This window comes from Saimiri boliviensis, chromosome 2 (assembly GCF_048565385.1).
Source record: "Saimiri boliviensis isolate mSaiBol1 chromosome 2, mSaiBol1.pri, whole genome shotgun sequence".
Lineage (NCBI taxonomy): Eukaryota > Metazoa > Chordata > Mammalia > Primates > Cebidae > Saimiri > Saimiri boliviensis.
Genome location: NC_133450.1, coordinates 62,510,216 through 62,537,101, shown reverse-complemented (window position 1 = coordinate 62,537,101; position 26,886 = coordinate 62,510,216). Strand labels below are relative to the sequence as shown.

The window sequence follows — 26,886 nt, the reverse complement described above, 5'->3', positions numbered from 1 at the left end:
CATTGTCTTGGGGAAGAAAAGACAAGCAAGTCACAGAAAACATTAATCATAAGGCTATATAGTTAGTAAGTGATAGTGCTGGGATTTGACTTTTGATCTTTTGGACCTCAAATGCCAATCTCTTCATGTCAGTATAACAGAGATCCATTGAAGAATATCTGGATGTAATTCAGAAAAAGAAGAGGAATGTGAAATTTAAAAATGAAAAAGGTGCCAGGTTTGGTAGCTTATGCCTGCAATCCCAGCATTTTGGGAGGCTCAGGCAAGAGGATTGCTGAGCTCAGAAGTTTGAGACCACCAGTCTGGGCAAATTGTGAGATCCCATCTCTATTAAAAAAAAAAATTAGCTGGGCATAGTGAATATGACTGTGGTCCCACCTACTTGGGAGGCTGAGGTGGGAGGATTGCTTGGATCCAGTAGTTCAAGGCTGCAGTGAATGTAAATGAAAAATAAGATTCTAAGGCCTTCCCCACCATCTAAATAAACCCCTCCTCTCTGCCAGGGACATTCCAAAGTTAACCCAACAGGGCAGTCATTAAACTTAAAGCTCCAAAATAATCTCCTTAGACTCCATGTCTCACACCCAGGACATGCTGATGCAACAGGTGGGCTCCCAAGGCTTTGGGCAGTTCTGCCCCTGTGGCTCTGCAGGGTACAGGCCCCATGACTGCTTTCACAGGCTAGCGTTGAGTGCCTGTGGTTTCTCCAGGTGCACGTTGCAAACTGATGGTGGAGCTATCATTCTGGGTGCCGAAGGCAGGTGGCTCTCTTCTCACAGCTCCACTAGGCAATGCCCCAGTAGAGACTCTGTGTAGGGGCTCCAACCCTGTGTCTCCCCCTCTGCATTGCTATAGTAGAGATTCTCCATGAGGGCTCTGCCCCTGTAGCAAACTTCTGCCAAGACATCCAGGAGTTTCCATACATCCTCTAAAATCTAGGCAGAGACTCCCAAAGCTTAACTCTTGTCTTCTGTGCACCCACAGGACCAACACCACATGGAAGCTTCCAAGTCTTGGGGCTTGTGCTCTCTGAAGCAATGACCCAAGCTGTACCTTGATCCCTTTTAGTCATGGCTGGAGCTGAAGTGGCTGGGACACAGGGCACCATGTCTTGAGGCTGCCCTGAGAAACAGGGCCCTGGGCCCTGCCCATGAAACTATTTTTCCCTCCTAGGCCTCTAGGCCTGTGATAGGAGGGGATGCTGTAAAGCTCTCTCAAATGCCCTTGGAGACATTTTCCTCATTGTCTTGGGGATTAACATTTGGCTTCTCTTTACTTATGCAAATTTTTGTAGCCAGTGGCTTGAATTTCTTCCCACAAAATGGGTTTTTCTTTTCTACCACATGGTCGGGCTGCAAATTTTCCAAACGTTTATACTTTGCTTCTGTTTTAAGCATAAGTTCCAATTTCAGGCCAACTATTTGTGAATACATATAACTGTATGCTTTCAGAAAAAGCCAGGTCACATCTTGAATGCTTTGCTGCTTGGAAATTTCTTCTGCCAGATACCCTAAATCATGTCTTTCAAGTTCAAATTTCCACTAATCTCTAGGGTGGGGCAAAATGCAGCCAGTCTCTTTGCTAAGGCATAGCAAGAGTGTTCTAGTTCTCAATAAGTTCCTCGTCTCCATCTAAGACTACCTCAGCCTGGACTTCATTGTCTATATTACTATCAGCATTTTGGTCAAAACCATTCAACAAGTCTCTAGGAAGTTCCAAACTTTCCCACATCTTCCTGCTTCTTCTGAGCCCTCCAAACTGTTACAACTTCTGCTTATTACCGAGTTCCAGGGCAACTTCACATTTTTAGGTATCCATATAGCAGTACCCCACTCCTGTTACCAACTTTCTGTATTAGTCTGTTTTTACACTGCTACAAAGAACTATCTGAGACTGGGCAATTTATAAGGAAAAGAGCTTTAATTGATTCATAGTTCTGCATGGCTAGGGAGGCCTCTGCAAACTTACAGTCATGGTGGAAGGCAAAGGAGAAGCAAGGGCATATCTTCTTTTTTTCTTTTTTGAGATGGAGTTTTGGTCTTGTTACACAGGCTGGGGTGCAGTGGTGTGATCTCAGCTCACCACAACCTCTGCCTCCTGGGTTCAAGTGTTTCTCCTGCCTTAGTCTCTTGAGTAGCTGGGATTACAGGCATGTGCCACCATGCCCAGCTAATTTGGTATTTTTATTAGAGATGGGGTTTGTCCATGTTGGTCAGGCTGCTCTTGAACTCCTGACCTCATAGGCTCACCTCAGCCTCCCAAAGTGCTGGGATTACAGGCGTGAGACACTATATCGTATCATGTTCTATTACTGTTGTGCTTGCAATTTAAGTGTGTTACTGACGTTGCCAGTTGCAGAACTTGAATGTGTTTCCCGCCTTTGCAACTCTTCTGCTTTTGTTGCTTACTTATCTGAGTATCTCTATCATTGAGATCGTGCAATTGTTAAGACAGACACAAATACAAAGAGAGGCACTTTGTTTCTCAAAGGCCTTTGGCTCTTTTTTTTTCTCCTCTATTTTTCAGAGACGTTTGTTCTGAAGCCTTTGGTTCTTGAATAAAAATTAAATATGCTTTACTAGAGAGGAGTGAATTCAAGCTATTTGGGGCTGAGGTGGTGCAATCTTAATTCATTATATAATGTTCTAGAACCTTAACACCAGTTTATTTAGAACATGAGCATTTATAAAAATCACATTAAAAAAATGTAAGTGGGCAAGGGTGTCTTTCTCTTTCATTGTGTACATACGGCTCAGAAAACCTGATCTCTAGGCTATAGCTCTAATTAAGTCCTTTTATATAACTGCAGAAGGAAGTTCTTGCAATTGTGGGTCACTGAGAATACATTGAATCCCGGCCCACTAAACCCTTTATTGAATATTGTAGAGGTTTGAGTTAACAGTGCTAGTCTTTTGTGACTTGCAGAAATTAAACTGAGGAATGTTGTTTATATTGGTAATCTGAGCAGCTAAAAAAGCTATCTCCTGGGGTAGGGGTGGGCAGCAGGGAGCTTAATTGTGTAGTGGCTGAATTGCGAGTCACCACTGTCAAAAGTGTTTTCAGGCTTTTGTCACAGAGAAAGACCTAAAATGCTTAAATCTTACTTGAACTCTCTGTTCTAAACTTCTCAATATTAGGATTAAACCAGCCAAGCTTGTCTATTATTGAGCTCTTTCTCAGTTGACTTCAGAATTTTGTTGCTTTTTAAAAATTAAAAATGGGATATTACTCAAAGAAAAAAGGCTTCACTGATACCATGTTTGTCAAGCCTCTTTTGTTAGCAATAGAAATCCAGCACCACCTATTTTAAGCCCAAAGCAGGATTTATCATAAAGTATATAAAGAGAGGGCCAGAACTCAAGGAGAGGAAAGTGCCATAACTTCAGAATAGGGAGAACCAGGGCTTTGAACACAGGCAGGATCTTGCCTCTGGCTCTTATCTCTGGTTCTTTGAGCAGCTTGGCTACACTATTAACTCACTGGGGATCGGCTTTCTTCCTAGGTAGGAAAAAAACATGGCTCCCAAGTTACAACATTCATCCCAACCAACAGTCTGGGTCCCAGCCCTCTCTTTGGTCCAATACTTGAGTCAAGTAGTGTAACAACTGTGGCCAGGAAGCAGAGTAATGCTGCACTGAATCAAATTTTTTTTTTTTTTTTTTGAGACAGAGTCTTGCTCTGTCGCCAGGCTGGAGTACAGTGGTGCAATCTCGGCTCACTGCAACCTCCGCCTCCTGGGTTCAAACAATTCTGCCTCAGCCTCCTGAGTAGCTGGGATCACAGGTGCGTGCCACCACGCCTGGCTAATTTTTGTATTTTTAATAGATACTGGGTTTCACCATGTTGGCCAGGATGGTCTCGATCTCTTGATCTCATGATCTGCCTGCCTTGGGCTCCCAAAGTGTTGGGATTACAGGCGTGAGCCACCACGCCCGGCCACACTAAATCAATTCTTATGGGACTCAAGTAACCCAGTGGTGCTCGAATTATTATCTGGGGATGCCTAAGGCAAAATTAGAGTTTACCTGGTGTGACTAGGCAGGATGAGCCAAGGGGAGACTGAAAACAAGGAGATGAGGTTAGGGAGGTGGCCAGTCACAGTTCATGCAGGTCCTTCATTGGTTAGGGCAAGAGTCCAGAGCAGAACTGCTCAGTGGAAATATAACATGGGCTGGGCATGGTGGTTCACTCTTGTAGTTCTAACGTTTTGGGAGGCCGAGGTGGATGCTTTGCTTGAGGCCAGGAGTTCAAGACCAGCCTGGGCAACATGGTGAGACGTGCCCCAGAGTTAGGAGGTAGGGCCTCTGGGAAGTAATTAGATCATATCACGACCCTCATGAATAGGATTAGTATAATTATAAGAGAGCCCCCAGAGAGCTACCTTGTTCCTTCCATCATGTGAGAACACAACCAGAACAAGGAAGTGGGCCCTCACTGGACATCAAATCTACCAGCACCTTGATTTTGAATTTCTAGCATTCAGAACTGTAAGAAATACATTTCTGTCATTTATAAGCCACCCAGTCTATTGTATTCTAACAGACTGAACAGATTGAGACAGTAACAGAAAAGAACAAAGTAACTGACATGCTTCTTCATATTCATAAGCATGAAAGGAAAACCAAGGATCATAAGATAATTGAATAAAACTAGCAGGTTCAAAATAAATAAATACAACATACCCTAGAAGAAACACAGTTAATGGAATAGAGGTAACTTTTTAAAGGTTCAGATTAATATTCTGAGAGAAATCTGAAGTGATAGCATCTATAAAATCTAGCAGGTGACTGTAAAATCAAAAGGTAGTATATTTTAAAACTGTAATTCTAAAATAAAAAATCAAGCGCTAGAAGGAAAAGTCAAGGAAATCTTGCAAAATATAGAACAAGGGACAAAAAGTTGATGAGAAAAAGGTTGAAAGACCCGCTAAAGGTTGTAGACCCACTAAAAAGGTCCAACATCCATCAACAAGAATTTTATGTTGAGAACAAAGAAAACAGAGAGAAGTAAATAAATAGGAATAGTGCTCCCATAGCTGAAGAACCATGACTTCAGACGGAAAGTCTTACCCACTGCTAATCCATATGAATGGAAAAATACCCATATCTAACAGTATCCTGGAGGAACTTCACAATTCGAAAGACAAAAAGGAATGCCTAAAAGATTACCAAAAGGAAAAAGAGGGTACTCAAAGGAATGACAACTATATTGGCATTGTATTTTTTATCAGTTCACTAGATGCTGGAAAAGAAAGGAACAATGCCTATAGAAAATCTCTGAATGACAATGATTTTGAGCCTAGAGTTCTATAACCATTCAAATTAGCATTTAAACGGAGAGCAAAAAATTCATCTATTTATTTCTAAGGGCTGAGGAAATTTATCAACCATAAACCCTTTCTGAAAGAACTGCTTAAGGATGTACTACACAGCAAAATGAAAATAAATCTAAGAAAGAGGAAGATACCAGGCTGCAGAAACAGAGCAATCCAGAGAAATCCTAGTGTTACCTTGTACAATAGGCCCCCAAAAGAAATAATATGAAGACAGGGGATCATTGTAGTGGATAAAGGTTTACTACAGTACTAAATTTAAAAATCACAATATATTTACTTTTCCTTCAAGAGATGCTGGCACAATGCCTCATGCCTGTAATCCCATGCCTGTAATCTTGATGCCAGGAGTTCAAGACCAGCGGGGGCAACAAGGTGAGATATGCCCCAGAGTTAAGAGGAAGGGCCTCTGGGAAGTAATTAGATAATAACAGAGCCCTCATTCTTAGATTCCTTTTCATTTTGTTGTACTGCATCTTTAAGCAGTTCTTTCAGCAAGGGTTTGTGGGTGATAAATTTCCTTAGTCCTTGGAAATCAATATATATATATTTTACTCTCCGTTTAAATGCTAATTTGAATGATTATAGAACTCTAGGCTCAAAATCACCATCCTTCAGAGATTTTTGAAAGGCATCTTTTGGGAGGCTGAGGCAAGAGGATGGCTTGAGCCCAGGAGTTTGAGATCAGCCTGGGTGACACAGTGAGACCCGTCTCTACAAAAAAAATAAGAATTAAGTCCGGGCGCGGTGGCTCAAGCCTGTAATCCCAGCACTTTGGGAGGCCGAGGCGGGTGGATCACGAGGTCAAGAGATCGAGACCATCCCGGTCAACATAGTGAAACCCCGTCTCTACTAAAAAAAAAAAATACAAAAAATTAGCTGGGCATGGTGGCGCGTGCCTGTAATCCCAGATACTCAGGAGGCTGAGGCAGGAGAATTGCCTGAACCCAGGAGGCGGAGGTTGCAGTGAGCCGAGATCGTGCCATTGCACTCCAGCCTGGGTAACAAGAGCGAAACTCTGTCTCAAAAAAAAAAAAAAAAAAAAAAAAGAATTTAGCGTCTGTGACAGATAATTACATCACCTTCTCTACTGGATCCACTCTATTTGACCCTGCCATGAATATTTTTTACATCAGCAGACTACAAAAACTTGTTCTTGGTTTTCATCGTTAAGAATTAACCTATAGAAATTTTATCTAAGATTTAATTTGCATTAGACAACAGTGTGCTATAAACTCTGCCAATGCCAGGACATGTTAAGAGGTATATAGAGTATAGGTAGAGAAGAAGACAAAGGGAAGGAGTAGGGGTGCTCAGTCCCTCACCTTACCCACAGAAAAGAGATACTTAGTGTGGGGTGGGGTTGGAGCCCAGGGGAGGGTGGCAGGAGAGTTTGGGAGTGGGTAGGACACGTGGGTGGAAAGGGAAGTGAATGAGGGCTGGGAAGTTGCAGGGGATGCTGAGTGGAAAAGGTGAGGCAGAGCAGGGGTGCTGAATGGAGCGAGTGAAGCAGAGCATGGGGTGCTGAATGGAAGAGGTGGGGCAGAGCAGGGGGTGCTGGGCAGAAAGGGGAGTACTGAGTAGAAAGGGGGGTGCTGAGTGGAAAGGGCAGTACAGAACAAGTACTGAGCAGAAGGGGTGGGGCAGGACAGGGGGTGCTGGGCAGAAGGGGTGGAGCAGAACAGGGGGTGCTGGGCAGAAGGGGTGGAGCAGAACAGGGGGTGCTGGGCAGAAGGGGTGGAGCAGAACAGGGGGTGCTGGACAGAAAGGGTGGGGCAGAACAGGGGTTACTGAGCAGAAGGGGTGGGGCAGAACAGGGGGTTGGGGGCAGAAGGGGTGGGGCAGAACAGGGGGTGCTAGACAGAAGGGGTGAGGCAGAACAGGGGATACTGGGCAGAAGGGGTGGGGCAGAACAGGGGGTCTTGGACAGAAGGGGTTGGGTAGAACAGGGGGTCCTGAGCAGAAGGGATGGGGCAGAACAGGGGGTGCTGAGCAGAAGGGGTGGGGCAGAACAGGGGGTGCTGGGCAGAAGGGTGGGGCAGAACAGGGGGTGCTGGACAGAAGGGCTGGGGAAGAACAGGGAGTGCTGGGCAGAAGGGTGGGGCAGAACAGGGGGTGCTGAGCAGAAGGGGTGGGGCAGAACAGGGGGTCTTGGACAGAAGGGGTGGGGCAGAACAGGGGGTGCTGGACAGAAGGGGTGGGGCAGAACAGGGGGTGCTGGGCAGAAGGGTGGGGCAGAACAGGGGGTGCTGGACAGAAGGGTGGGGCAGAACAGGCAGAAGGGGTGGGGCAGAATAGGGGGTCTTGGACAGAAGGGGTGGGACAGAACAGGGGGTGCTGGACAGAAGGGGTGGGGCAGAACAGGGGGTGCTGGGCAGAAGGGTGGGGCAGAACAGGGGGTGCTGGGCAGAACAGGGGGTGCTGGTCAGAACAGGGGGTGCTGGGCAGAAGGGGTGGGGCAGAAGAGGGGGTGCTGGGCAGAAGAGGTGGGGCAGAAGAGGGGGTGCTGGGTGGAAAGGGTGCGGCAGAAGAGCAGGTGCTGGGTGGAAGGGGTGGGGCAGAACAAGGGGGTGCTGGGCAGAAGGGGTGGGGCAGAGCAGGGGTGCTAAGCGGAAAGAGCAGTGCATAGCAAGAGGTGCTGAGCAGAAGGGGCGGGGCAGAACAGGAGGAGCTGGGCGGAAGGGGCGGGGCAGGGGCGAGGGCAGAGCGCCTCCTTGTGGCTGGGGCGCCTGCGCAAACCAGCCGCCTCACCAGCCGTGGAGCTCGTACCGCTTGGCTTCACCTGAATTGTGCTGTCCCGCTGGTCACGCCTGGCTTTGTCTCGTCTGACGCGCTATGCCACTCCTGCCCAGGCTCTGTCCTGTCTGCCGCCACTACCGCCGCGTGGCCCTGCTTGCCCCGCAGCCTGCTCCACGCTTTGCCCACTCGGAGCCTCCGAGCCAACGGCCGGTGTCTGCCGGGGTGAGTTGAGGCCCACCCATCATGGCGGCGCGGCCGGGGCGGGAGGGAAGGGCGTGGCCCAGGTGGGCCGCCACGACTGGTGGGGAAAGGGGGGACACGGTGTGCGGGATTCGCTAGGGAGGCGCCTTTGGCTTGGCAGCCGTCGGAGGAGGTTGCTGGGACAGGGTCGCGTGGAGGACTCCGTCGTTGGGCGCAGGAGTGTAAAGCCCGGGACCCTGAGGAGCGCGCGGGGCTTGAGTCTCCTACGTTGTTACCCTTCACCGGCACCTGGCCCGGAGGGAGAAGCAGTGGTTTCTCAGAGAAATGGTTTACCATCCTCGGACATCCTCAGCACTGCCAAGATCTAGCATTTTCGATAAAATGGTGGATATCCTGGGCCGAATCGAAGTTCCAGAGTGCGAAGATTGGAACTGGAGAACCGTTAGAAAAATGATTTACAAAAAAAAAAAATCAGGTGATCCATGAATTGAATGTCTGCGTTTTAGGTTTCACCAGGCCCCTGTTTCTAGGACAACGGTCTAGAGGCTCAAAATGTTTTTTAAGCAGTTTTTATTAGGCAGCAACTCACTGATCCAGGAAGCCATTCTCAACAGCACATGTCATCTTCTCTTCCAGGAAATGGCTGTTGGACTTGTGTTGCTTTTTACGACCTTCTTAACACCAGCTCTATATGTGCTATGCAATATCAAGAATTTCAGAAAGAACTAGATGGAAGAAGATGTTGAGCAGCTGTTAACGTCCAAAAAACTTTCAGAAAAAGCTGTGTCTTTAACTGAGCAAAATTACCTAGTTGGGTTGATGCAACCATTGTGGTATTCACTTTCCTCATGTTTATGTTGAATATTTTGCACTTTTTGGTACTGTGCATTATATAGATGTATAGTCAAAAATGTTCTGCTTAAATGCTAAATAAAACGAAACACTCGTTCTTGGTAATATGTGTGCAGATTATTTTCTAAACATCGTGGAAGCTGATGAAAATTTACCAAGAACCACTGGGCGTGGTGGCTCACGCCTGTAATCCCAGTACTTTGGAAGGCTGAGCTGGCGGATCACCTGAGAAGGGAGTTCAAGACCAGCCTGACCAATACGGAGAAATCCTGTCTCTACTAAAAATACAAAACAAGCCACGCCTGTGATCCCAGCTACTCGGGAGGCTGAGGCAGGAGAATCACTTGAACCCAATAAGTGGAAGTTGTGGTGAGCCAAAATCATATTGCACTCCAGCCTGGGCAACAAGAGCGAGACTCCATCTCAAAAAAAGAAAAGAAAATTTACTGAGAACTGCTGTGAAAGGTCAGACTTAGTGACTCAGGGAGTGACATTAAGTATTACCGTAAGGGAGTGAATGTATCTGGTGATATCACCCTTAAAAGATTAGGTGTGCAACTGTGAGGTAATAAGAGTTTAGCTAAATGGTTTTTATGTTCTGTTAGTACTGCCATGCCACACTTCACCATTTGCTGTGAGGACTACAATCTTTTCTTATTTTATTGTTGCCTATTTAAATGACTACACTTCACAATTTGAAGATTGAGTACATCTCCTATTTTAATGATTTTATTATCTTGGTCATCTGTGATGTTGGAAGAATCATACACATTTTTTAACTTTCTGTCTTAGCTGTCGTTTATTCTGTTACCATGGACAACATAGTTTAACTCTGAGCCTTGATTTCCTTATCTTTGTAGTGGAGACTTAAAATTGCCGTCTTGAAGGGATGTGGTGGAAATAAAACATTGAACAAAGAAAGATAAAGCACCTCCCAACATAGTACCTGAAACAGAGTAGTCAATAATAAATAGAAGTTATTGTTTGAGGACTTACAAGTTTGCTAATATTCATTCATTCAACAAATACTGCATTCCTGTGATGTGCCCAGGTATCTTGTGAGGTCAGTATACCCAAAATAGACTCCTTCCTTGTTTGGCTTACAGGTTTTAGAGGACTAATGTTTTGTTACTTTAGTAATTTTATATTTCTATCTCAAAATTTATATTGATGTATTAGATGATGTTCGTTCTCCATAGAAAGAGAAAAAATAGGATGTGTATATATATGCATTTATATATGGAGAGAGAGAGATTGGTTTGTTTTAAGGAATTGGCTCGGGGTCGTGGAAGCTGGCAGGTCAAAATCTGCAGGATAGGCTGGCAGGAGGGAGACACAGGGAGGAGTTGGAGTTCCAGTCTGAGGACAGTATTGTGTCAAAATTCCCTTTTTGGTTAAGGCCAGTCTTTAAAGCCTCCAACTGATTCGATGAGGTCCACCTACTCTTTGGAGGACTATCTTCTTTACTCAAGGTCTACCGATTTAAATGTTAATCTCTTACAATCTTCACAGAAACACCTAAAATAGTATTTGACCAAATACCTGGGAACTGTGGCCTAGCGAAGTTGACACAAAATTAACCATCACAATTGGATAAAATAATTTTTCAGAGTGAGAAAGGGTGAAAAAGGTTGATGATACCCTTGAAATTTAAATGTGTGAGCACAGTGGCTAATTAAAGTTTTAGCAATTTCTTAAGATCTACCTTCCCTGTTCACTGGTTGTAAACCTGTTCCTAGGCCCTTTATGTGAACTCCCACTGGGACACAGCCTCAGTCTTCTGATTTCTTGCATTCAGTGAGACCTTGCTTTTGCTGCCAGTTTTGAACTCACATTTTCCTTCTCTAACTCGGGTACTTTTGTATTTTCGGCTTCTGATGTCTGCCCAAATTATGGCAGTGTGCTCCAAATTATGGCAAAAGACAGGTTTATCCTCCTAGCTGGGGAAGAATAATGAACTATAGGACTCTTTTCCATAGAACTTTAGCACTTGGTATTCTGAACTGTTTGACACTTAGTTATTTATTGAGTACTCTCATGCAATAATACTGTATTTTGGGAAGTGGTAACTTATTCTGATGAATGAACTCTGTTGCCCTGTCGTGTTAATTTTACATGTATAAAGGGTACAGTTTATTCTAGTTTGGGGTGGTTTTGTTCTGAAAAGGCACTGTGAACACCAAATTAGTGAATACTGAACTTCTAGGGGAAATTCAGGGCTAAGTTCCTGTGAGCCTCTGGTCATAACATTTTTGTCAGCCTCTTAGTATAGAACTTGTTTTATGTATATTTCTTTTTAAAAACACCTTATTCAATATAGAGACGGTCTTGGACTTAACATTGGGGTTACCTCCTGATAAACCCATTGTAAGTTGAAAGTACTGTAAGCTGAAAATACAATTAATCCACCTAACCTGAATATCATAGTTTAGCCTAGCCTACCTTAAATGTGCTCAGAACACTTATAAATCAAGTGCTGTTTTAAATGGAAATTGTTTATATAGTTCATGCACATATGAACTATATAAACATCGACATACAGTATGATACTTAGATAGGTTCAACAATTGGGAGAATTAATCATATGTGATGTTAGCCTTCAGTCAGATGAGCTTCCTTATTCCACTGTTACCACACCTTGACTTGACGGATTCTACTTCTTTATTTTCCATTGGACCCTGCTATTTTTCCTTTTACTTACTGAGCTTTACCTTTTTTGTAGCATGTGGAACTTTTTTTTTTTTTTTTAAGACAGTGTCTCACTCTGTTGCCCAGGCTGGAGTGCAGTGGCACATTCATAGCTCACTGCAGCTTCAAACACCTGGGCTCAAGTGACTTTCCCACCTTGGCTTCCCAAAGCTTTGGATTACAGGCATGAGCACTGTGCCCAGCATATTCAGCACCTTTTAACTGTTTGAAATCACCTTTGCCATAGTATCACACACTGTGGTTTGACTGCTTATTTTCCTGCTATGAATTTGATTGTTCTTTCTTGGTCTTAGATTTTCTTTTTTTCTGTTGTAAAATTTATTCTTTCTTTATATTCTCATTCCTGTGAATAACTTCAGTTACCGTATACTTGTTTACTCCCATATCAATCACCCTTTCCCATATCTTTCTCCTGAAATCCAGATAATTATGTATATCTGCTTAACATTTCCTCTTGGATATTGTATAAGACACTTCGGATTTAAAAATCCAAACCTGAAATCTTTCTCTCCTCAAACCTATTCTTCTTCCTGTTCATTGATTGATTCATTCAATCTTTGATCACATTTGGGCACTTACTGTACACCACTGTTCACTGTGCTAGGTACTAGATACATACTGAGGAAACAAAAAGACAAAGTCAGTGCCCTAACTTGCTCTAGAGGAAGAGATAGACAAATATGTAACCTTAAATACATAATCACAAATAGGGTGTGGAAAATTGCCATGGGACCTAACTTAAATTGGGGGAGGAGAGACTCATGTAAGTTATGTTTACTAACATGATACTTAAGTTGACCTGAAAGACAAGTAGATTAAGAGTGGGGGAAGAAAACTAAAATTTTAGGCAGAAAGAACATCATATATGATACCCTGAGGGGACCAATATCTTGAACATTTTATAGAATTGAAGAAAGCTATGTTAATTTTAAGGGTTCTGAGTGAGAAGGAAAGTGATGTGAGAAGATGATGATGGGCAGGTGAGAGCCAAATCCTTAGAGACTGTTTTATGGACGTTGAAAGTTTTATTGTAAGTACAAGTTGAGTACATCTAATTCGAAAGTCTGAAATCCAAAATGCTTCAAAGTCTGAGACTTTTTGAGTGCTGACATGATGCTCAAAGGAAATGCTCATTAGGGCATTTCAGATTTTGGATTTTTAGCTCGGAATGCTAAAGTGATAAGTATAATATAAATATTGCAAAATCCAACAAAATTCAAACTGAAACACTTATGGTCCCAAGATATTTTTCTTCTTTTGAGACAGGGTCTTATTCTGTCACCCAGGCTGAAATGTAGTGGTGTCATCATTGCTTACTGAAGCCTTGGCTGGGCTCAAGTGATTCTCCCATCTCAGTCCCTTGAGAAGCTGGGACCACAGGCATGCGCCACCATGCCTGAGAAATTAAAAAAAATTTTTTTTAGAGACAGAGTCTTGCTATGTTGCCCAGACTGGTCTTAATCTTCTGGGCTCAATTAATCCTCCTGCTCTGATCTCCCAAAGTGCTGGGATTCCAGGCATGAGCTACTGCATCCAGCCCTAAGCATTTTGAATAAGAGATAATCAGTCTATACAGGAAAAGGGTTTTGAACAGGAAAAGGTTAGGATCTGGTTTTGGTAAGATAACTAAAGTACTTTATGCTTATGAAAGTAAATATAATGAGAAGTAGATCATGTTTGCTTTGAATCTCGAAAGTAAACTAGTATGGAAGTTCAGCCACTAGAGATAGACATGGATGCCATCTTTGTCTTTACTATAGCTCTAATTTTGCAGTCTTTTTTTTTTTTTTGAGATGGAGTTTCGCTCATGTCGCCCAAGCTGGAGTGCAGTGATGCGACCTTGGCTCACTGCAACCTCCTCCTCCTGGGTTCAAGCAATTCTCTTGCCTCAGCCCCCCTAGTAGCTGGGATTACAGGTGTCTGCCACCACAACTGGCTTTTTGTATTTTTAGTAGAGATGGGGTTTCACCATGTTGGCCAGGGTGGTCTAGAACTCCTGACCTCAAGTGGTCTGCCTGCTTTAGCCTCCCAAAGTACCGGGATTACAGGCGTGAGCCACTGCACCTGATCTAATTTTACAGTCTTAATAATTTTACATTTTTAACTTCTGTTACATTAAGCACCTCTTTCCATCCGGATTCAGCTTCATCTCTTAACAACTTTTTATTTATTTATTTATTTATTTATTTATTTTTAATTTTTTATGAAGTCTTTTTTTTTTTTTTTTTTTGAGACGGAGTTTCGCTCTTGTTACCCAGGCTGGAGTGCAATGGCGCGATCTTGGCTCACCGCAACCTCCGCCTCCTGGGTTCAGGCAATTCTCCTGCCTCAGCCTCCTGAGTAGCTGGGATTACAGGCACGTGCCACCATACCCAGCTAATTTTTTGTAGTTTTAGTAGAGACGGCGTTTCACCATGTTGACCAGGATGGTCTCGATCTCTCGGCCTCGTGATCCACCCGCCTCGGCCTCCCAAAGTGCTGGGATTATAGGCTTGAGCCACCGCGCCCGGCCCTCTTAACAACTCTTAACCGTCTACCTAACTATGCTCTTGTTACAGCCAACTACTCATATTTTCATGCCACTATCCTATTAATGCACAAGTTTTTCAGATTGTCTCCAGCCTTTACATAGATAACTACTGTCTCTAGAATGCTTATCTCCTCCTTTACCTCTCCAATTTCAACTTTGGCTTAGATAATTTTTACTCCTGTTGCTCTCTCAAGTCTCAGATTAAATGTGTCCTTTGGATAACCTGCCTGTCTCCTATGTTCCCAAGACATCCTCGCTTACTCTTATAATAAACGTGGTCTCCTCAAGAATCTGTCTACACTCTTTTTTTTTTTTTTTTTTTTGGCAGAATCTTGTTCTGTTGCCCATGCTGGAATGCAGTGGTGTGATCTAGGCTCACTGTAACCCTCATCTTCTGGGTTCAGGCAATTCTTCTGCCTCAGCCTCCCAAGTAGCTGGGATTACAGACACCTGCTACCACACCTGGCTAATTTTTGTATTTTAAGTAGAGACAGTGTTTTGTTGACCAGGCTGGTCTTTGAACTCCTGACCTCAGATGATCTGCTTGCCTTGGCCTCCCAAAGTACAGGCATGAGCCACAGTGCCCAGCCACTTCTAGGTCACTCTTATAGGTTGCAGCCCTTTGAGGTCTCAACCCAAACCAAAGTGGTTTCACCCATTGACCTGCTTCCTCTCTCAACACAGATCTCTTTGGACTCTGGACTGCAGTCTGTTTCCTTACCCACAAGAGACTGTCAAAAGCACTTCTCAGTCACTTCTTCCAGAATTGCTGAATGCAGGGCTTACCTTTTTGATCTCTGTGTTTCACCAGCTTCTGGCCTGTTAAGTCTTCAGTGTTTTGTAGTACTTCAATACCTTCAAGGAGATGTTTGTGTATTTTCTTCTATTTGTCTAGTTGATCAGCAGAAATACTGGCTTTACTGACCCATTCTGCCATTACCAGAAGTGTAAACCTGCTATATGATCTGATTTTTCGTATTTTGAAATGCTTTCTTTTTGCCATGCCTGGCCTCATAATCTGTTTTTAAAGCTATGGTTAAAGCAAATGGATAGCTCTCTTTATATAAGAGGAATGGAGAATTTGAAATAATCTAAATTCAGGTTAAAAATTTCTTTCCTAACATTTATTTTAGGTTTGGGAGTACATATGCAGATTTGTTAATATGGGAAAATTGAATGTCATGAGGTTTTGGTGTACAGATTATTTTGTCACCCAGGTAATAAGTGTAGTACTCAATAGGAAGTTTTTTGATTCTTGCCCTCCTCCCACCCTTCACAATAAAGTAGGCTCCAGTGTGTCTTGTTCCTTTCTTTGTTTCCAGGTGTACCCAATGTTTCACTCCCCCTTATAAAAGGGAACATGTGGTATTTGGTTTTCTGCTCCTGCATTAATTCGCTTAGGACCTGTAGTAATTCACATAGGACAATGGCTTCCAGCTCGTCTATGTTGCTGGAGAGGACATGATCTCCTTTGTTTTCATGGCTGCATAGTATTCCATGGTGTGTATGTACCACATTTTCTTTATCCAGTCCACCATTGATGGGCATTGTGATGGTTACTGAGTGTCAACTTTATTGGATTGAAGGGTGCAAGGTATTAATCCTGGGTGTGTCTGTGAGGGTGTCACCAAAGGAGATTAACATTTGAGTCAGTGGGCTGGGAAAGGCAGACCCACCCTTAATCTTTGGGTGGGCACCATCTAATCAGCTGTCAGCATGGCTATAATGTAAATCAGGCAGCAAAACGTAAAAAGACTAGATTGACTTAGCCTCCCAGCCTACATCTTTTTTCTGTGCTGGATGCTTCCTGCCCTCTAACATCACACTCCAAGTTCTTTAGCTTTGGGACTCAGACTGACTTCCTTGCTCCTCAGCTTGCAGATGGCCTATTGTGGGACATTGTGAATGTATGAGTTAATGCTACTTAATAAAATCCTGTCTGTCTATCTATCTATCTATCTATCTATCTATCTATCTGTCTGTCTGTCTAGCTATCTATCTTAGTTAGTTCTGTCCCTCTAGAAAACTCTGACAAATACAGATTTTGGTACCAGGAGTGGTTCTAGAGGAACAGAATATTAAGGATGGAGTTCTTTAATTGGTTTTAGGATTTCTGGAGTTGGTTTCTTAATATGATTAGACCCCAAAATGCTAAGGATACTACTTCTATTAGTATGGAGAACACTGAGAGTCCTTGGCATGAACTGTTTAGAGAGTTATGCAAGATAAATGCATTTGACACTCCTGATTCACCACTCATGAGAGGCAAGGTAAATTAGTGACTCTATACATAATACCTTTGCCTATATGTGGAACCAAGGAACATAATGAAGTTGGTTGGTTGCTCCTAAGTTCACTGGACAAAGTGATGAAAGAAAATGATGAACTCAGGGATTCTACCTGCCAGCTTCAGAAGCAGATCCTGAGCCTCAAATCTGCTAAGATTGCCCTGAATGAGAGTCTTATCTCCTATAAAGAAAGAACTGAAAATGTGGAAAAACAGACACAAACTCTTACCGTGTGAGTGGCTGACCTGCAACGAAAGGTGCATACACAGCCTCGCCAGGTGTCTACTGTTAAAGTGAGGTCATTGATTGAAAAGGAATGGGACTTTGCAACTTGTAATGGGGACATGTGGGAGGATCTTAATGGCATACTTAGCAGCTGGTAGAACCCATATTGGCTCCCTGACTAGTAGGATGAGGGCCATGATGGTGGGAAAAGTCAAATAGAAGCCATTAAAGCTGCCTCTACCTAGGAAAATAGTAAATAAAAAACAATATCACATCCCTGGGGACACTGAGTTTGTAACTCTGATGAACCTTTTTTTTTTTCCCCAGAAGAAACAGCTTCCCCATCCCCAGTAGAGGCAACATCCCCTCCCTGACCCATGCTACCATCAGCCTTTCCACCTTAGTCTGAGGAGCTAAACCTTGTGCTGCCTGAGGCAAGAGTGATGGCCTTTCTGAGACAGTTGCCAGGCAAGATAATGTTGATTCTCCTTAGAAGCCATCCCCCAACACCGTTGTTTGCTTCTACAACTATAACTAGACTAAAGTGGGGCCCTAGAAGTGAGGTTCTGAGTATGACCCATGAAGAGGTGCACTACACTCAAAAATAACTGCTTGAGTTTTCTAATTTTATAAAAGCAGAAATCTGGAGAACAGGCATGGGAATGGATATTAAGGATATGAGATAACGGTGGAAGGAACATAGAGTTGGATCAGGCTGAATTTATTGATTTGGGCCCACTAAGTAGGGATTCTGTATTTAATGTTGCAATTCAGGGAGTTTAAAAAAAAAGATTCTAATAGTTTATTTGCTTGGTTAGCTGAAATATGGATTAAAAGATGGCCCACTGCAAGTGAGCTGGAAATGCCTGATCTCCCTTGGTCTGATGCAGAGGAAAGGATCCCAAGGCTTAGGGATCCCAAGGCTTAGAGAGATTGGGATGGTGGCTTTAGACCTACTCATCCCAGCTGGGATGTTCCAGAAGGTATACCCTTAATCAATGCTTTGCAAAATAGATTTGTGAGGGCAGCACCTGAATCTTTGAAGAGCCCCGTAATTGCTCTTCTCTGTATGTCAGATTTAGATCTGACATACAGTGGGAACTGCAGTCACTCAACTACATAATTTAAATAAAAATGGAATAATTGGATCCCAAGGTGGCAGGGGCCAAGTAGCAGCACTCAGTCATCAAAGGCAAGGTTGTCATAGCTGCTGTAATGGACAGCAGAGGCAAAGTAGCAATTAGAATAGTCTGACTTGTGTAGAGCTCTGGCATTGGCTAATTAATCATGGCATTTCTAGAAGTAAAATTGATAGGAAGACTACTGTATTCCTACTTAATTTATATAAGCAGAAAACTTCCAGGTTAAATGGACAAAATACTAATTTGAATTATAAAAGAGAGAATCTTGGCCCTTCAATTAATTTCCAGACTTGAGCCAGTTTACAGACCCAGAACCCCTTGAATGAAGGGAAGACCGGGTCCCCTTGAGGAAGGACAGGCATGGGACACTACACTACCGACAATTTCTCCTGTTAATCTTTCTCCCATCCTTCCCCACAGAGACCTCTGGACTTTCAACAGGGTAACTGTGCACTGGGGAAAGGGAAATGATCAGACATTTTGGGGACTACTGGACACTGGCTCTGAGCCGACGTTGATTCCAGGGGACCCAAAACGTCATTGTGGTCCTCCAGTTAAAGTAGGGGCTTATGGAAGTCAGGTAGTTAATGGAGTTTTAGCTCGGGTCTGACTTACAGTGGGTCCAGTGGGTCTCTGGTCTCATCCTGTAGTCATTTCCCCAGTGTCAGAATGCATAATTGGCATTGACATACTTAGCAGCTGGCAGAACCCACAATGGCTCCCCGACTAGTAGGATGAGGGCCATTATGGTGGGAAAAGTCAAATAGAAGCCATTAAAGCTGCCTCTACCTAGGAAAATGGTAAATAAAAAACAATATCACATCCCTGGAGTGATTGCTGAGATTAGTGCCACCATCAAAGATTTGAAAGACACAGAGGTGGTGATTCCCTCCACATCCCCTTTTAACTCTTCCATTTAACCTGTGCAGAAGACAGATGGATCTCGGAGAATGACAGTGGATTATTGTACGCTTCACCAAGTAGTTACTCCAATTGCAGCTGCTGTACCAGATGTGGTTTCATTGCTTGAACAAATTAACACATCTTCTGGTATCTGGTATGCAGCCATTGACTTGACAAATGCCTATTTCTCCATTCTTGTTGTAAGGCCCACCAGAAGGAATTTGCCTTCGGCTGGCAAGGAGAGCAATATACCTTTACAGTCCTACCTTAGGGGTACATCAACTTTCTGGCTTTTTGTCATAATCTTATTCAGATAGATCTTGATTGCTTTTTGCTTCTTCAAGATACCACACGGGTCAATTACATTGATGACATTATGCTGATTGTGTCCAGTGAGCAAGAAGTAGGAAACACACTGGACTTATTGGTGAGATGTTTGCATGCCAGAGAATAAATTTGACTACAATTAAGGGAACTTCTACCTCTGTAAAATTTCTAGGGGTCCAGTGGTGTGGGGCCTGTTGAGATAGTCCTTCTAAGGTGAAGGGTAGGTTGCTGTATTTGCCCTCTTCTACAACCAAGAAAGAGGCACAGACTGCATGGTGGCACACGCCTGTAATCCCAGCACTTTGGGAGGCCAAGATGGGTGGATTACTTGAGGTCAGGAGTTCGAGATCAGCCTGGCCAACATGGTGAAACTCCACCTCTACTAAAAATACAAAAATTAGCCAGGCATGATGGCATATGCCTGTAATCCCAGCTACTGGGGAGGCTGAGGCAGGAGAATCACTTAAACTTAAGAGGTGGAGGTAGTAGTGAGCTGAAATCATGCCACTGCACTTCAGCCTGGGTGACAGAGTGAGAATCTGTCTCAGAAAAAAGAAGAGGAAAGAAAAGAGAAAAGGAAGGAAGGAAGGAGGGAAGGAAGGAGCACAATGCGTAGGAGAGTCATTTGAACCCAAGAAGTGGAGGTTGCAGTGAGCTGAAATCATGCCACTGCACTCCAGCCTGGGTGACAGAGTGACTCTGTCTCAGAAAAAAAGAGGGGGGAGGGGGGGAGGGGAGAAGAGGGAAGGGAAATGCCTAGTGGAAAGAATGGAGCACAATGCCTAGTGGGAAGGGAGGAGAACAATCCCTAGTGGGCCTATTTGGATTTTGGAGGCAACACATTCCTCATTTGGGTGTGTTACGTTGGCCCATTTATTGAAGCCCTATCTCTATTTAAAAAATGTTAGCTGGGCATGGTGGCATATGTCTGTGGTCTCAGTTACTTGTGAGGCTGAGGTGGGAGGATTGTTTGAGCCCAGGAGGTTGAAGCTGCATTGATCCATGTTCAGACTACAGTACTACAGCCTGGGCAACACAGTGAGACCCTATCTCAAAAGTAAAAGAAAAGAAAAGAAATGCTACTGATTTTTGTAACCTAAAACTTTGTTGATATTGTTTCTCAAATCTAGGAGCCTTTGGGCAGAGACTGAGATTTTCTAGATATAGAATCATATCTATAAAGAAAGATAGTTTACTTTCTCTCTTCCTTTTTGGTTGCCTTTTATTTCTTTGTCTTGCCTGATTGCTCTGGCTAGGACTACCAGAAATGTGTTAAATAGGAGTGGTAGGAGTGAGCATCCTTGTCTTATTCTAGGTCTTGAGGGGAATGCTTCAAGCTTTTACACATTCAGTATGATGTTGGCTGTAGGTTAGTAATAATTGACCGTAATTATTTTGAGGTATCTTCTTTCAATGCCTAGTTTGTTGAGGATTTTTAACATGAAGAGATGTTGAATTTTATCAAAAGCCTTTTTTGAGTATATTGAAATGATCTTGTGGGTTTTTTTTTTAGTTTTGTTTATGTGATGAAAACATTTATTGACTTGTGTATATTGAACCAACCTTGCATCTCAAGAACAAAACTTGCATAATCATGGTGGATTAGTTTTTCAGATATGCTGCTAGATTTGGTTTGGTAGTGTTTGGTTGAAGAATTTTGCATCTGTGTTCATTAGGCATATTGGCCTGGAATTGTCTTTTTTCATCATGTCTTGCCAAGTTTTGGTGTCAGAATGATACTGGCCTCAGAATGAGTTACAGAGGTGTCCTTTCTTCTCATTAAAAAAAAAAAAAGTTTCAGTAGGATTAGTACCAGTTCTCTTTAATACATCTGGTAGAATTCAGCTGTGAATCCATCTGGTTCAGGGATTCTTATGGTTGTTGGTAGGTGGTTTTTTTTTTTAATTACTGATTCAGTTTTTTTTTTTTTTTTTTTTTTTTCTTGAGGAGGTGTATAGAGTCTTATTCTGTCACCCAGGCTGGAGTGCAATCGCGCAATCTCGGCTCACTGCAACCTCCACCTCCCGGGTTCCAGCGATTTTCCTGCCTCAGCCTCCCTAGTACCTAGGATTACAGGTGTGTGCCACAACACTCGGCTAATTTTTGTATTTTTAGTAGAGATGAGGTTTTGCCATGTTCGCCAGGCTAGTCTCAAACTCCTGACTTAAGGTGTTCTACCCACCTCAGCCTCCCAAAGTGCTGGGATTACTGGTGTGAGCCACTGAGCCTGTCCCTGATTCAGTTTTGGAACTTGTTTTTGGTTTGTTCAGGGTTTCAATTGATTCCTGGCTCGATATTGGGAGGTTGTGTTTCCAGGAAATTATCAACTTTTTTTTTTTTATAGGTTTTCTAGTTTGTGTTCATAGAGGTGTTTGTAATAGTTTCTAAGGGATTTTGTTTTTCTTTGTGGTTTGTGGTAGTGTCTCCTTTGTCGTTTCTGCTTGTGTTTATTTAAGTCTTTTGTTTTTTTCTTTATTTTTCCAGTTAGTGGTCTATCAATCATATTCTTTCAAAGAACAACCTTTTGGTTTGTATGGCTTTTTGTGTGTCAGTTTTCTTAAGCTTGGCTCTTATCTGGTTATTTTCTTTTGCTGGCTTTGGGGTTGGTTTGCTTTTGTTTTCCCAGTTCCTCTTAAGTATGATGTTGGGTTGTTAATATGAGCTCTAACTTTCTGATGTGGGTGTTTAGTGTTATAAACTTTCTTCTTAACACTGCTTTAGCTATATCTCAAATATTATGGTACATTGTATCTTTGTTTTTATCAGTTTCAAGGAATTTCTTGATTTCTGCCTTAATTTCATTGTTTACCAAAAAGTCATTCAGGAGGAGATTGTTTAATTTTCATGTAATGATATGATTTCTGAGAGCTCTTGGTATTGATTTCTTTTTTAGTGCTGTGGCCTGAGAGTGTGGTTAAGATTTTGGTTTTAAAAAATGTGTTGACAATTGCTTTATGTCTGATTGTGTGGTTGAGTTTAGAGTATGTGCCGTGTGCCTCTGGGAAGAATGCATATACTGTTGTTGCTGTTGGGTGAAGTGTTCTGGGGATTTCTGTTAGGTTCATTTGGTCAGGTGTCGAGTTTAGGTCCCAAACATCTTTGTTAGTTTTCTGCCTCGAAGATTTGTTTAATTCCATCAGTGAAGTATTGAGGTCTCCCACTGTTATTGGGTGGTTATCTAAGACTCTTTCTTAGGTCTCTAAGAACTTGTTTCATGAATCTGTTTTATGAATCTGAACTTGTTTTATATACTCCAGTGTTGGGTACATACGTATATAGGATAGTTAGGTCTTCTTGTTGAACTGAACACTTTGTATCACCGTGTAATGCCTTTCTTTGTCATTTGTGATCATGCTGTTTTAAATTGTTTTGTCTGAAATAAGAGACCCTTGCACACAACAAAAACCTTTGTAGTTGAAGTATAATACAAGTACACAAGTTATAAGTGTATGGCTGAATGAATTTCGCAAAGTTAGTATACCCATGTAACCAGCTCCCAGTGCAAGAAACAGAACATTCCCAAGATTCAAAAAGACCTTCTTGTGCCCTCTTCTGTTTATCTATTAAAGATAATCTTTATCTATTAAAGATTTTATTTATCTATTAAAGATAATTCCAATCATGACTTCTAACAGCATAGGTTAGTTTTGCCTGTTTGAACTTTAATATAAATGTAGTAATATAGAATGTACTATTACCTCTGACTTCCTTTGGTCAATGTTATATACGTGAGATTTATCCATATTGTAGTTTAGGTCTTACCTTAATTGATTGCAGGTGGGGAGATTAGATCAAGAAGGTGGCACATATGTTCCACCCCCAAACAAAATCTGGAGAAAAATATAGCTCAGTAGTCACAGTAGATGAGTGTTTTAGATATGGGGAATTCCAGGCTCAGTTTCAACATATACAAGGAAAGGAAAAGAGGCCTCGGATAATCTTCAGGGGGATTGTGAAGGGAACTATACTTAGCTGTTTAGCATGTCAAACCCTCCCCCGATCTCAGTTTGTGGCATTGGCTTTAAAAGTGACTTTATTGAGATATAATTCACATATCATTGAATTCACTGGCATTGGCTTATTGACTAAAGTTGTAAATGTGGATATTGGGGGCTAAAGGGCCTGGGATTTTTTTCCAGGTAGTTGCTACTGTCCTCTAGAAAAAAAAAATGGGAAGCTTTTACAACTACCAATAGGTGCCACATGTCCTGCTTCCCCTCCTGTATTTATCAGAATCAGGTCACAGTTAAAATACACAGTATAGAAATTCTCAAGTACAGAAGTGATGTACTGGATGCAGTGGCTTATGACTGTAATCCCAACACTTTGGGAGGCTGAGTAGGGGAGATTGCTTGAGCCCAGGAGTTTGAGACCAGTCTGGGCAACACAGGGAGACCCCATCTCTACAAAAAAATTTTTTAATTAAAAAAAGTGATCAGGCCTGGCTTGGTGGCTCACACCTTTAATCCCAGCACTTTGGGAGGCTGAGGTGGGCAGAACACTTGAAGTCAGGAGTATGTGACCAGCCTGGCCAACATTGTGAAACTCCATCTCTGCTAAAAATACCGACATTAATGGGGTATGGTAGCAGGCGCCTGTAATCCCAACTACTTGGGAGGCTGAGGCAGAAGAATCACCTGGAAGGTGGTGGTTGCAGTGAGCCAAGATCATGCCACTGCATTCCAGCCTGGGCGACAGAGTGAGACTCCATCTGAAAAAAAAAAAAAAAAAGTGATTGGATTACCAAGTTTCACCAAATACTTCAGGGAAATCAATCTCTTGAAAAAAGAAGTACCAAACTCAAGTAATAGTAGTATTAATACTGAGAAATCAGAGTTAATATAGCAAACAGAGAAAGATTTTAAAGCAAACATATTCTCATAGATTTGACAGTGTAACATCCCTGACTATGAAGCAGAGATCTTGAAAATTAAAAATGTAATTATTAAGATGAAGAACTCAATATCTGAATATCCGAATGATACAACCAAAGATGAAATTAACTGCCAGAGTAAGCTGTGAAAGCCTTTAAGAACATAGAGAAAAAACCAAGAAATTAGAAATGGTGAGAAAAAAGGACACATGGAATATAGACTCAGGAATTTAGTATTTGTCTAATAGGAATTTCAGATATGAGATGTGGAAGGGAGGAAATAAAGGAGTCAATTAAAAGTTTCCTAGAGCTGGAAATGACAAAAGGCTTCAGACTGAACTAATTCATCAAGTGGAAGTAGAATAAATTATAAAAGGCCTACACCTAAATACATTATGGTGAAATTTGAGAAGACAAAGGATAATGAGAAAATTCCAAAAGCTTTCAGACAGAAAAAAAAGAGGTTGTCTACAAAGTAATCACATCTTTTACTGTAACACAATCTTCACAGGCAATGAAACAACAGTTTCAAAGACAGAAAAGAAAATGATTTTTTAACCAATTAGAATGCCCAAAGTAACATTTAGGTGGGAGGGCAAAATAAAGATGTGCAAGACCTTAAAGTTTACCACATGGGGTATTTCAGGTGAAATGTGGGTTGTAGGAAATGTTCCTTCCCTTCCTTGTCTAAGCAAAGATTTTAAAAATTTATGATTTAACTAACTAAGGATATAAATGTTGCAACAAATAAGTTGACTACACAGAGTAGATCTGAAATAGCATCTGTTTAGTGCATCTTTTCATGGCTTTCAGGTTTGTTTGTTTGGTTTTTTTTTGAGACGAAGTTTCACTTTGTTGCCAGGCTGGATTGAGTGGTATGATCTCGGCTCACTGCAATCTTTGCTTCCCTGGGTTAAGCGATTCTCCTGCATCAGCCCCCTGAGTAGCTAGGATTACAGGCACACTCCACCACGCGCAGCTAAGTTTTGTATTTTTAGTAGAGACAAGGTTTCATCATGTTGGCTGGGATGGTCTGTTTCCTGACCTTGTGATTCACCTGCCTTGGCCTTAGTTCTTAATGATGTATAACTGCTGGAGATGCTGTCCAGCCAGAGCAAGATCCTGTGGATGTGGGAAAACTCAAGTCTTGCTAAGCTTTTGTCCTTTTATATATTTCAGGCTGCGGTGACCATTCAGAAATAACTTAATCCATGTGTTTCCATTAGTGTGAGCAAATACTAAGTTCTCTTGATTCCTTTTTTAGTTTTTTCTTGAGACAGGGTCTCACCCTGTCACCCAGCCTGGAGTGCAGTGGTGCGATCTCTGCTCACTGCAACTTTTGCCTCCCGGGTTCAAGCAATTCTGTGCCTCAGCCTCCCGAGTACCTGGGATTATAGGCGTGCACCACACCACAACTAGCAAATTTTTGTATTTTTAGTAGAGTCAGGGTTTCACCATTTTGGTCAGGCTGGTCTTGAACTCCTGACCTTAGGTGATCTGCCTACCTCGACCTCCCAAAGTGCTGGGATTACAGGGGTGAGCCACTGTGCCCAGCCTTGATTCTTTTTATTTTTCCAAATAAATATAAGTGCTAGGACTCTTGATTCTTAACCAAAAGACATTATTACCAAGGACACATCCTCTGGGAAGAAAAAGCAGTTGATTCCCAGTGTTCCTGAGCTTCTTGTTTCACAGACATCTATTTTTTTTCCCCACAGCCCTCATCTCCTATCTCTTATCTGTGAGACTTTCATACTGACTTGGATTTGAAGACATCATAAATCCAGTTCTCCATTTTTCTCCTATTGAATAATGATTAGAGACTTTGTTCCTGCAAAACAAATCTATCACCACATAGGAGGCAAAAATAAAAATAATAAAATAGTAAAAAAAAGAAGTCTAAGGACAAGGAAGAGATGGGCACAGGAAATAGTGTTGAAGAATGCAAGTCAAACAAAATAGTTAAGTCTAAGTAATAGTTGATTAATTAAGTCAAATGATTTAACAATCTAGAACTGAAGCCTCAGATGATAGAACATGTGTTGGGGTAAAATGGATGGTAGCCAGCAGGGAAGGTTATAAATACTGATACTGCTGGAGAGACTTTTGGCCAATAAAATTGTATTTCTTTATTAATGCTGCATGAGAAAAGAAAAAAAAGGGTATTCCTTCAAAATTTAAGGTTAACTTTAAGAAGTATGGAAATAGGTTGTGTATTTTCCAAACTATTAGAGTAAAAAAATGAAAAAGAAAATGAATCCAAAATACAAAGGCAGGAAAGTTAGAGCAGTAACAATAGGTAGGGTAAATTGAAAAAATAGGAAAAATAACATAAAAGCACAGGAATAAATTTTAAAGTGTTAGTAATCACAACACATGTGTTGACTCCCTGTGTTAGTCCTTTGTCTTGGCAAACCCATCTATCTTGAGCAGTGTTAAGGGCAGGTAGACCAATGTAGGCAACAGGCTGCCTAATTTACCCTGGTCAGCTCTGACTTGAGAAAAAGTGACCATTTGCCTTCCCATAGTCCATGATTTCTTCTATGGATGGAAATAGAATAGAGAAGTCAGTATGGACAAATAGCAGCACAATTGATTACAATGACCTGATCAGAGTCAAAGTGAGAGGCAACAGGAACACAGCATCCTACTGACACAGGATTGAATTTATTCATTTATGTAAAATCTGAAACTCCCTCCTTAATCTTTGTTCGTGTTTGACCCTTTCTCAGAGTGATTCTGCTATACAGCTCATCCTGGGATCA

General features: G+C 42.2%; 1 protein-coding gene across 1 annotated transcript; it reads left to right on the top strand.

Annotated features, from left to right (window-relative positions):
* The first annotated feature begins 8,072 nt into the window (after positions 1 to 8,072).
* Positions 8,073 to 9,229, top strand: COX8C (cytochrome c oxidase subunit 8C). Its single transcript, XM_003939834.2, has 2 exons — positions 8,073 to 8,293; positions 8,909 to 9,229. Exons 1-2 carry the CDS (start codon positions 8,168 to 8,170, stop codon positions 8,999 to 9,001), a joined length of 219 nt encoding a protein of 72 aa, XP_003939883.1. The 5' UTR covers positions 8,073 to 8,167; the 3' UTR covers positions 9,002 to 9,229.
* The last annotated feature ends 17,657 nt before the right edge of the window (positions 9,230 to 26,886 follow it).

Coding starts and splice junctions, on each gene's coding strand:
- COX8C (XM_003939834.2), top strand. CDS start 8,168: ATGCCACTCCTGCCCAGGCTCTGTCCTGTCTGCCGCCACTACCGCCGC. Junction 8,294..8,908: donor AACGGCCGGTGTCTGCCGGG/GTGAGTTGAGGC, acceptor CTTCTCTTCCAG/GAAATGGCTGTTGGACTTGT.